The sequence below is a fragment of the Callithrix jacchus genome, chromosome 8, assembly GCF_049354715.1.
Source record: "Callithrix jacchus isolate 240 chromosome 8, calJac240_pri, whole genome shotgun sequence".
NCBI lineage: Eukaryota > Metazoa > Chordata > Mammalia > Primates > Cebidae > Callithrix > Callithrix jacchus.
The window spans coordinates 95,151,438-95,163,594 of record NC_133509.1 but is presented as its reverse complement, the minus strand read 5'-3'; the positions used below and the strand labels follow the sequence as shown (position 1 = coordinate 95,163,594).

Sequence of the window (12,157 nt, the reverse complement as noted above, 5' to 3'; positions counted from 1 at the left end):
TCTATTCAAAAATAACTATAAACCACTGCTCAAGGAACTAAGAGAGGACACAAACAAATAGAAAAACATTCCATACAATGCTGTCCCCATCAAGCTACCGTTGACTTTCTTCACAGAATTAGGAAAACCTAAATTTCGTATGGAATCAAAAAAGAGCCCACACAGCCAAGACAATTCTGAGCAAAAAGAACAAAGCTGAAGGCATCACACTACCTGACTTCAAACTATACTACAAGGCTACAGTAATCAAAATATCATGGTACTGGCATCAAAACAGACATATAGACCAATAGAACAGAACAGAGGCCTCAGAAATAACACCCCACATCTACAACCACCTGATCTTTGACAAACCTGACAAAAACAAGCAATGGACAAAAGATTCCTTATTTATTAAATGGTTTTGGGAAAATTGGCTAGCCATATGCAGAAAATTGAAACTGGACCCCTTTCTTATCTCTTACACAAAAATTAGCTCAAGATGGATTAAAGACTTATATGTAAGACCTAAAACCATAAAATCCCTAGATTAAACCTAGGCAATACCATTCAGGATGTAAGCATACACAAAGACTTCATGACTAAAACACAAAAAGCAACAGCAACAAAAGCCAAAATGGACAAATGGAACGTAATTAAACTAAAGAGTTTCTGCACAGCAACAGAAACTATCATCAGAGTGACTAGGCAACCTACAGAATGGGAAAAATTGTTTGCAATCTATCCATCTGACAAACAGCTAACATCCAGAATCTACAAAGAACTTAAATTCACAAGAAAAAACAACCCCAACAAAAAGTGTAAAAAGGATATGAACAAACACTTCTCAAAAGAAGACATTTATGTGGCCCACAAACATGAGAAAAAGCTCATCATTACTTGTCATTAGAGAAATGCAAATCAAAACCACAATGAGATACCATCTCATGCCTGTTAGAATGGCGTAAAGTCAGGAGACAACAGATGTTGGAGAGGATGTGAAGAAATAGGAATGCTTTTACACTGTTGGTAGAAGTTTAAATTAGTTCAACCATTGTGGAAGACAGTGTGACAGTTCTCAAGAATCTAGAACCAGAAATACCACTTGACCCAGCAATTCCATTACTGGGTATATACGTATAAGATTATAAATCATTCTACCATAAAGACACATGCACATGCATGTTTATTGGAGCACTATTCAGAATAGCAAAGACTTGGAACGAACGCAAATACCCATCAGTGATAGACCTGATAAAGAGAATGTGGTGCATATGTAGCATGGAATACCATGCAGCCATAAAAAGATGAGTTCATGTCCTACGCAGGGACATGGATGAAGCTAGAAACCATCATTCTCAACAAACTAACACAAGAACAGAAAACCAAACACAGCATGTTCTCACTCATAAGCAGGAATTGAACAATGAGAATACGTGGACTCAGGGAGGGAAACATCACACACTGGAACCTGTTGGGGGTTGGGGGACTAGGAGAGAAATCGCATTAGGAGAAATACCTAATGTAGATGATGGGTTGATGGTTGCAGCAAACCATCATGGCATGTGTATACCTATGTAGCAAATCTCTACATTCTGCACATGTACCCCAGAACTTAAGGTATAATAAAAAAAGTGTTAATATTAGTAATAAAATTGGAACAAATTTTAAAAATGTGCTTTCACTTGCACAAATACAAAAAAAGAAATGCCTGGTTTTACCTATCAGATTAGCAGACTTAAAATATTTGCCCGATACTATTTAGTGAGATCAAGAATAGTGGAAGTGTGATTTGGTACAACCACTTCGGAGGACTGATTCACAATATAAATTTATTACAATTAAAAATGTATATACTTAGCAATTCTTCTGCTTGACATCTACTTAAAACAAATATTTAAAATATTTATACAGGTACTTGTATGACGAGACATATATAGGCATGCATACTGCTTGCAGGAGTGTCCAATCTTTTGGCTTACCTGGCCCACATTGGACAAAGAAGAACTGTATTGGGCCGCACATAAAATACACTAACACTATCGATAGCTGATGAGCTAAAAACAAACAAACAAACAACCTCAAAAAACAATCTCATGTTTTAAAAAGTTTAGAAATTTGTGTTGGGCCACAGTCAGAGCCATTCTGGACCACATGCAGCCTGCTGGCTGTGGGTCGAACAAGCTTGGTTTAAAGCATACATCAAAACAGTAACATCACTTGTTCTTTAAAGGAAGTTGACACTTTTTCTTATAGCTGAAGAGCACAGTAAGATGATAGAATTAAGAACAATGTCTGATATAACAAAAATAGATGAGATAAACTTTTCTGTTAAAACTATATTGTCATTTTGAGTTAAATAACAAAAAGCAGGGACTCTTTATAATGAGTGATTCAAGGAAACCAAATGCTTGAAACAAACATCAATAAAACAAGGTTTAGATATTAATATTAAACAATTTGTTTTTGAGACATAGTCTTGCTGTGTCGCCTCCAGGCTGGAGTGCAGCGGCTCGATTATGGCTCACTGTAGCCTTGAAATCCTGGGCTCATTGGATTGTCACACCTCAACCCCTCCCTCACCCCTGATGCTAGGACATCAGGCTATCAAACTCAGCTAATTTTTAAATTTTTTGTAGGGATGGGGTCTATGTTGTACAGGATGGTCTTGAACTACTGATGCTCAAGTGAGCCTCCTGCCTCAGTCTCTGAAAGTATTGAGATTATAGGCGTAAGTCACCACACCCAGCTAGATATTAAACAATTTAAAGTTAAAGTTGAACAAAGCTCTTTTATATGTATATAAGAAGGAAAGTTTGAGCCTTTAATCTTTTAATCTCTTGTTTTGCTTTCCTGTTAAATTTGAGAGGTTATAGAATGGAGGGACACAGAAATTCAGATTATCAGTTGAGAAAAACGGTAAGATTTACCTGCTGAGTCATGAATGTCGGTGGTATAAATTTTAAAAGGTTTATCTTAAATATAGAAATACTACTACAAATCATTACTATATTTGTCAAAAACATTAAATTCTTAAACTTTTTGTTTCTCAGTATTTGACTTAATGTTTTGTATGCAGTGGTTTCAGTTCATGTGTGTAGTTGTTGACGTTGATAATGATGGTAATGATGATAAGGATGAAATGCTAATGAAATGAGAGTTCTAAGTTGCTATGACAAGCAAAAAATTTTTATTACTTTTTGTAGCCAAGTTAGATGCTTAATTTCTTTCTTTCAGATATTTAATGACTCTGCTGTGGATAACCATTCAAAATGTTCACATGTTACAACCATCAAAAGTTCACAAAATTTTATGCAAGTCAGGTAACTCTTAAAAATAAGAAAATGCTTTAATCTCTGAAATAGTTTATGAATATCAACTCAGAAAAATGTACAAATTATATTTATTGCATTTTAGATTGTTAACCCCACAGAAACAATCAAATTCCAGTCAGTGGTTTGAAAAAGGAGATAAAGGTATTTGCCATTTATATTTTTTTCTATGAAGTAGGGGTAACAAAATACCACAGGTTTTTATATTAGTCAAATAAGTTGTTTGGATTATTTGCATCTCTGGTTAACTGATCATGCATGCCTGGCTTTAAAATACATCTTCCCTAAATATAAAACAAATACATTTTATTGTAGAATATTTGGGAAACAAAGAAAGATATGAAGAAAACAAAAATATTACCACTCAGACATAACTGAACACCATTAATATTCATGTATACATTTTTTTCTTGTGCATTCTTAATTTTTTCCCAAGTTTGAATCATATACATAATTTGTTATTCTTTTTTCCCACTTGACATACTACTGAGGTTTTTTTTTCTTTATGTTAGTAGATAGATTTTATTTGTAATGACTGTATAATGTTCCATTGTGTGGATTTTCCATAATTTATTTAGTCATTCTTTCACATGGAATATTTTGTTATTTCCATTTTTTACTATTATAAATAATGCTACTACATAATATTTTAATACCTTGGACTATTTTCTTTGAATAAAGTTACTGAAGGGTCACAGAATATATATATGAGTTTGTCATCCCCAAGTCATCTAGCTTTTCTAACATTGACACACCCTTGAAAATATAAACTCATTCTCTCTCTCTTTATGTATATATACACACACATGTGTATACATGTATATATATGTATATAAACATATTCACATGTGAGTATTTGAATACATAATATATACCACACAGATGTATATACATTTTGGTAGACAAGTAATGCATGACCATTGCTCTATTTATCTAAGTATATAAAAGTCTACATCTCTTTTTGTCTGATAACTGACTTTTGTTTTGAAGTTTTAAAAATGCCTTATTCTGACAGCATGAAATAGATATATATTTAGAATAGTCACTTAACATACCATGAGTCTTTCTCTCTCATTCACTATAGGATTTACCTAACACAATATGTTTATTCTACACAGATGAATATTCTCCATGCCTCCTTCTGGGAGAAAAAAAAATTATATATTATCTGTGGAGGTGATCTGTTTTACCGTTTATATATGCCAAGCTGACAGAGTGTTAGACAAGGAGGAATAGCTAATCTCTAGGAACATGGGGAAATGCATATATCTCACACAGTCCTATCTGCTGTTGAGCATATATAGTGAGGATTTGTACCCAAGAATGAATACAATTATTTTGGAATTTAAAAGAATTTTTTTCAGTAATTTTCAAACCCATCTTTTGAAGAAATTAATACGTGGTAAAAATAATACTTACGACTTAAATGTAAGAGACAAAAATTATAAAGCTCTCAGAAGATCAAATAGAAAAACATCTTCATTACTTCAAGTTAGGAAAGGATTTCTCAAGCATTAAAAAGTCCAATCATGAAAGAAAGATGAAGAAATTTGGCAATATTAAAATTCAGAATTTCTGTTTATCAAAAGATACCATAAAAAGAGTACATAGCCAAATAATATATTTGAAGTACAATTAAACTTTCAAAAGAGTAGTTGCCAAAATGTGTAAAGAACTTCTGCAAATGAAGAAGAAAAAAGGAGAAAACCCAATTAGAAATATGTCCAAAGTATGAAAGTATACACTTTAGAAAAGAGAATCTTTTGTGGCAGAGAAGCATATGAAAATCAGGGAACTCAAAATAAAACTACAGTGAGATATGATTACACATCCACCAGATTAGCAAAATTCAAAAACTCTGACAATAATAAGTAGGAGAATGTAGGACAATAGGAACTCTCATAAACTATTGGGAACTCCATTAATACATGCCTACAGCTTGAGACCATACCTAAATTATAATTGGAGCTAATCATTTTGCCTCTTGAGATTGAACAATTTCCTGAAGTAATTCAGAATGACACATTACCACAAAAAAATCGTTACAACCATTTGGAAAAAAATTGGCATCTAGTTAAATGAGAGATATACATACCTTATTACCCAATTTCCAATCCTAGCTATATACCTAAAGAAATACAAGTACATACATACAAGGATATATGTAAAATAATGTTTATAATATCATTGGTTATAATAGCATGAAAGCAGAAACACTTTAAATATTCATTTGCAGTGGATTAGATAGATATATTGTGTTTGTGCAATGGAATACTTTACATCAGTAAAAATAAAAGAACTGTGTCTTTGTGCGATAATATGGATGCATCTCACAAGCATATGGAAAACAAAAAAGCAAAACATAAGAGCATACATACGTTAGTTTATTATATAACATTTAAAACAGGAAAACAGGCTATATTATTTAGATGATAAAACAATATAAAGCAAACTAAGGAAATGATTGTCACAAAAGTCAGGATAGTGATTACCTCTGAGGAGCAAGACGTGGAGAATATGAAACCTTTTAGAGTGTTCATGATGTTTTATTTCTTTATTTGGGTGGGTTACATGGGTGCTCTCTTTATAATTTTGTTTGCTAAACTGTTCATATTATGTTTTATTCTCATATCTGTATGTATTACATTGAACCATATGAAACTGCCATTTTTGTAGGTTAAAACAGCTAAATATTGGCAATTTCAAATGGTTAGACTAACATTTTATTTTATAATAAATTACAAAAAGAGAAAAATAGTTTGTTCTCATATGACAACAGATGCTGAGTATGGAGATAAAGGGACAATAAGACAAGCAAGAGAATCAAAATGTACTTCACAAGTAAGTCAAATGTTTGATTTCTAATTTCTAAGCAAAAATTTCAATTAAAAATACTATGTCTATTTTAATTTCAGATGTAGTACAATGATTTATGTGAGATATTGTTAGCTTGGTGATCAGGTTTCTGGAGAGTTACATATTCCTTTTTTCAGATTAAAAGATGAAGCCACAAATATTTTATATGAAAATATACAAAAATATATTATTCAGCCATAAAAACGTGTAAAATCCAGATATTTGCAGCAACATGGATGGAACTGGTGGTCATTATGTTAAGCAAAATAAAGCACAAAAATACAAATATCACATCTTCTCACTCATATGTGGGAGCTAAAAAAGCAAATCTCAAGATGATACAGGGCAGATTGGTGGTTACCAGAGTCCAGGAAGGGTAGTAGGGAAGGAGGAATGTAGAGAAGCTGATGAATGGGTACACCTATTTAGTCTGATAGAAGAAATAAAGCCTTGTGCTGGATAGATCAGTATGGTGACTGTAGCTTACAGCCATCTATTTTACCTGTCAAAATAACTAGAAGAGAATAATTCAAAGTTTCTAGCATAAAGAAAAGACGGTGTGATGCATAGTGTGATAGTGTTAAGGTAATGGATATCCCAAGTACACTGATTTGATATTTATTAATTACATGAATGTGTTAAATTAACACATGTATCCCAAAACTATGTACACTATTATGCATCAATAATTTTTTAAAAAATTAAAAAACATATACAAAAAGTTATGATTAGTGACAATATATATTGACCACAACTAAATCATGATTAATGAAAATAATTTTGTTTGGTAAGATTGAATGATTCATCAAGGCAATTCAAGAGCAGTGGTTGCCATAAAAGTATCTTGAAAGCATTATTTAAATAGTGGAATACTTTACTGATGATAAATATAAACAATGTATATTAAGTTCAGTCTAACTATTAAAGGTTAAAATAAGAGAAACAACAAGTAGTATTTTGCTGTAAAGAAATACATGTAGGGCTGGGCGCGGTGGCTCACGCCTGTAATCCCCAGCACTTTGGGAGGCCAAGGTGGGTGGATCACGAGGTCAGGAGATCAAGACCATCCTGGCCAACATGGTGAAACCCTGTCTCTACTAAAAATACAGAAAAATTAGCTGGGTATGGTGGCGCGTGCCTGTAATCCCAGCTACTCAGGAGACTGAGGCAGGAGAATTGCCTGAACCCAGGAGGCGGAGGTTGCGGTGAGCTGAGATCGCGCCATTGCACTCCAGCCTGCTTAACAAGAGCGAAACTCCGTCTCAAAAAAAAAAAAAAAAAAAAGAAATACATGTAATAAGAACATTTTAATTTTTTTGATAAAGGGACCCAAATTATTTCTGTAATGGGATTTGGCATAACAAGTATATTTGAGAAATCACATCTCTATCCTACAAAATGACATAAAGGAAAATTAATATTTGGAATCTTAATTATTGTAGAGGAAGTAGCATAATAGATTTATAAAGTCTAAAAAGTGAAAATATAATTAATCAAAGAGAGCCAGATTGCTTAAAAGTAAATCACTTTTCACTTTCAAGGAGATAGCATGTATAATTCTTCATCCAAGGAGCATATTGAAATTTTAAAAGAAAAATCATTCCTAATCATTTTTTCATCAATTCCAATATGTTCTGGCTGTTATTTACTTTTTCAGGTAGGAGTGGAAGATAAAACTGGATGGAAAAGAAAAATAGGATAAATATTTATTTTTCTATATTTTGATATATGTTTTAGTATCACTTTCCCCAGTTATTCTTATTTCACTTACTTTGCCTGTGAAATGTTAACATCATGGATTAATAAGGTATTTTTCACCTCATGCATCTTTATGTATGTCATTTATGCAGCAGCATTTGTTTTTTATAGCTTTCTGTTACTTTGAATTTCCAGGCTATGTATACTGAACATTTTGGGAAGCCAATAGAAAATGATAGTGAAGAAGTAGAAGAGAGAGCTAAGAATTTTCCACGAACATCTGAAATTCCTATATTTTTAGGAACTCCTGAAGCTGTGAAAACACCTGAAACTTTGGAGAAAATGCAGTTTTCTAAAACCCCTCCATTCGAAATGTAGGATTTTAATTAATAATTATTGTTAAATTATCTGTATGTTGAATTTTATAAATAACTGATAGGAATAGTAAAATGCCTAGTACCTGTAACTTTAACAAGTTATTACTTAGTATTTCAGGCATACAGAGAAGATAAAGATTAATATAATACACCTCCATTTGCCCACCACCCTGTTTTAACAATTATTAACACTTTAATGTTCTTGTTTCACAGATCCTTTTCCCCATTTTTCCTGCAACATTTAGCTGAAGATGGCCTAAGTCCCAAGTACTTATAAAGTGGTAGTATGTAGACTTAAGCTTTTTCCAAAGGATAAAAAAAAAAATTAAAATGTCAAGCTAAGCCTAGCATAGTGGCATGTGCCTGTAGTCCTAGCTATTTGGAAGGCGAAGTGACAAGGATCCCTTGAGTCCAGGAGTTTGAATCCAGCCTGCGCAACATAGCGAGACTCTATTTCCTCCCAACATGTCAGGCTGAAAAGCTACTGTCACATATGGCAGATTGTAGTATTATCATCAACTAATGTTCCATTAGTCATTTCTTCATATGTTGTAGTGTTTGAAGCAAGACTTGCCATTTCTATTAAGCAAGCTCTTTAGGCATAAATATCTCTAACATGATTATTAAACTTTGGAAACCACAGATTTGTAGTTAGGAGCCAAGGAAATAGTGCTGCATTTAACCTTTCTGTTTAGTCCATTCTGTTCCTTAACACTGATCCCTGAGGTTTCTCTAAGGCATATGTAAAGCAGATTTCACTTTATCAGGGATGTTTTACATCAGACCTGTGCTTTACTTCCTTATTTTAAATTGCTAGTAAGAGTTATAGATTTGAATGTCATACTGTTGACTCAAGCACAGCACATTAAAAATGGCACTCGTCATCAAACCTGAGAACTGTAAAAGAATGTGAACTCATACATCAAAACCTCTCTCTATGGATAAGAAAACTATGATCTTTAAAGTTAAGTGACTCATTCATGGTAATAGAGATAGTTATGGCAGTATCATCAGATTTCTATTAAATTTAACAAACACATCAAACTGTGCAAGGCAATGCTCTAGGCGTTTTATAAATACTGCTCATTTAATATCCACAACAACTTTGTTAGGTGTAGGTACATTATTATCTTTATTTTACAGAAGAGGAAACAGAATCATAGGTGATACAACTAATCAATGTTAGAATAGAAATTTAAGCCCAGACAATTCTGGCTATAGATTCTGAGCTTTTAACCACTGTCATAAGCTGTCCTGTGTAATTATTTTTTCTAAATCATATTATAATTTAACTTCCTTATATATCACTGTAATGGCTGGCTTCTCATCAGCACTAAAATCTTGTAACTGGCATTCAAAATCTTGACAGCACAGTGTCAAGGTTAAGGGTTTGGACTTTGAATCTAGATTGCTGCATTCAAATGCCACTTCTGACACTATTCTTTTAAGCAAATCATTTAATCTTTCTATGCTTCAATATTACCTACTGTAAAATGGAAATAATAGTAATAGCACCTATTTCATAGGGTCCTTGTGAGAAATATGTAAGTTATGCCTATGGAATAACCTAGAATAGAGTTTGACACTATATTCACGGTAGGGTTTCATAGTTATTATTCCCAAATTGATTGTTCTACTTTATTTAACATTATTCTCCACTGCATGTAATCCTTTCTCCATAGGATTGTCACTTCAATAACTTACTTCCTACATTTCCCTACTATGCTAATTCTCACCTCTATGCTATTGCTTATGATGCTTACCAGTATTCAGTGTTTAATAATAGATTTTTTTTAACATGTTGATGATTTCTTATTTCTCAGTAACAGAAATAGAAATGCAGTACCTGAAGTTCAAACACAAAAGGAATCCCCTGGACTTTCCTTTCTAATGAGTTATACTTCCAGATCACCTGGATTAAATTTATTTGATTCTTCTGTATTTGATACAGAAATCTCATCAGATCAGGTAATATGTGAAGCTAGAAGTTTTATTTATAAAAATTGTGCTCCGGAACTTTGAGTAATTTTAGTTCTTTAATACAAAACTATCTTGGGGCAGAGTATCAACAGAAGCAATTTTTAAAAATTTTTGAGTATTGATGATATGACAAAGTTTCCTATAACCTTTTTGTTTTCAACTTCAGATGACTCATATTGATATCTGTTCATTAAAAAAGGATCTCAGGCTAGGAATGATTTAAATTGCAGTTAAAGGCAGTTTAAAAAATGAGTTTGACTTTATAGTTGATGTGTCTAACTTTCAAACAAACTAGAATTCTCAATGTAAAAAATGTTCCACATTGGTCTATGTCTCTGTTTTGGTACCAGTACTATGCTGTTTTGATTACTGTGGCCTTGTAGTATAGTTTGAAGTCAGGCAGTATGATGCCTCCAGCTTTGTTCTTTTTGCTTAGGATTTGTTTTGGCTATGTGGGTTCTCTTTTAGTTCCATAAGAAGTTTGAAGTGGATTTTTCCAGTTCCGTGAGGGTCATTGGTAGCTTGATGGGGATAGCATTGACTCTATAAATTACTTTGGGCAGTATAGCGATTTTCATGTTATTGATTCTTCCCAACCATGAGCATGGAATGTTTTTCCATCTGGATGTGTCCTCTCTTATTTCATTTAGCAGTGGTTTGTAGTTCTCCTTGAAGAGGTCCTTTACATCCTGTGTTAGTTGTATTCCTAGGTATTTTATTCTCTTTGTAGCAATTGTGAATGGGAATTTGCTCATGATTTGGCTCTCTGTTAGTCTGTTATTGGTGTATAGGAATGCTTGTGATTTCTGCACATTGATTTTGTATCCTGAGACTTTGCTGAAGTTGCTTATCAGTTTCAGGAGATTTTGAGACGATGCGCTCTTCTAAATATACAATCATGTCATCTTTAAATAGAGACAATTTGACTTCCTCTTTTTCTAATTGAGTACCCTTTATTTTTCTTCTTGCCTGATTGCTCTGACTAGAGCTTCCAATACTATATTGAATAGGAGTGGTGAGAGAGGGCATCCTTGTCTTGTGCCGTATTTCAAAGGGAATGCTTCCATTTTTTGCCCATTCAGTATGATATTGGCTGTGGGTTTGTGGTAAATAGCTTTTATTGTTTTGTGATACCTTCCATCGATACCTAGTTTCTTGAGGTATCAATAGAAGGTATCACAAAAAACATCATAAAACAAATTTTACACCAAATAATGTACTTTTTAATAATCACATTGTGTGAATGGGCTAACCACTCTATTAAAAGACAAAGATTGTAAAGAAGCAGAAAAAAAAACAAGACCCAAATAAAAGTTATCTATAAGAAACATACTTTAAACATAAAGGCAAAGACAGGTTGCCAATAAATAGATGGAAAATGATGTATTATGAAAAGTGCAAGTATTAGAAGGTCACAGTGGCTATATTAGTATCATTTCAAGTAGTCTTAAAGAATATTACTAGACATGAGAGGGACATTTCATAAAGATAAAAAAAGTTGATTCATAAGGAAGATATAACAATTGCAAATGTGTAAAGCCTAATCACAGCTTCAAAATACATGAAGCAAAAAGTGACAGAATTAAAGGGAAAAACAGACAAAAACTCAAACATAGCTGGAGGTTTTTAATACTCCTCTTTTAGCAGCTGGTGGAATTAGAGAACACAATCAGAAAAGATCTTCAATAAGATCTGAATAACATCATCAATCACCTTGATCTAATTGACCTTTATAGTATATCACATCCAAGAACTGCGGCATATATATTCTTTTCAAGTTCTGATGGTACCTTCAGCAAGATAGACCATATTCTGGGCCATAAAATTAGTCTTAATGAATGTAAAAGGATTGAAATCAGAGTATGTTCTCTGACCACAATGGAATTAAATTAGAACTCAATGTGATACTAAGAAAATCCTAAATATGTAGGCTGT

At 32.9% G+C, this 12,157-nt stretch overlaps 1 protein-coding gene across 3 annotated transcripts in view; it reads left to right on the top strand.

Moving 5' to 3' along the window:
* Positions 1-12,157, top strand: part of C8H14orf39 (chromosome 8 C14orf39 homolog) — a 56,464-nt gene that overhangs the window by 24,240 nt on the left and 20,067 nt on the right. For all 3 annotated transcript variants that reach the window (XM_035260653.3, XM_078335997.1, XM_035260656.3), the window contains exons 12-16: positions 3,217-3,302; positions 3,397-3,455; positions 6,091-6,152; positions 8,061-8,239; positions 10,066-10,210. In XM_035260653.3, coding sequence (XP_035116544.1) covers positions 3,217-3,302; positions 3,397-3,455; positions 6,091-6,152; positions 8,061-8,239; positions 10,066-10,210 — 531 coding nt within the window. The remainder of the gene's footprint in view (positions 1-3,216; positions 3,303-3,396; positions 3,456-6,090; positions 6,153-8,060; positions 8,240-10,065; positions 10,211-12,157) is intronic.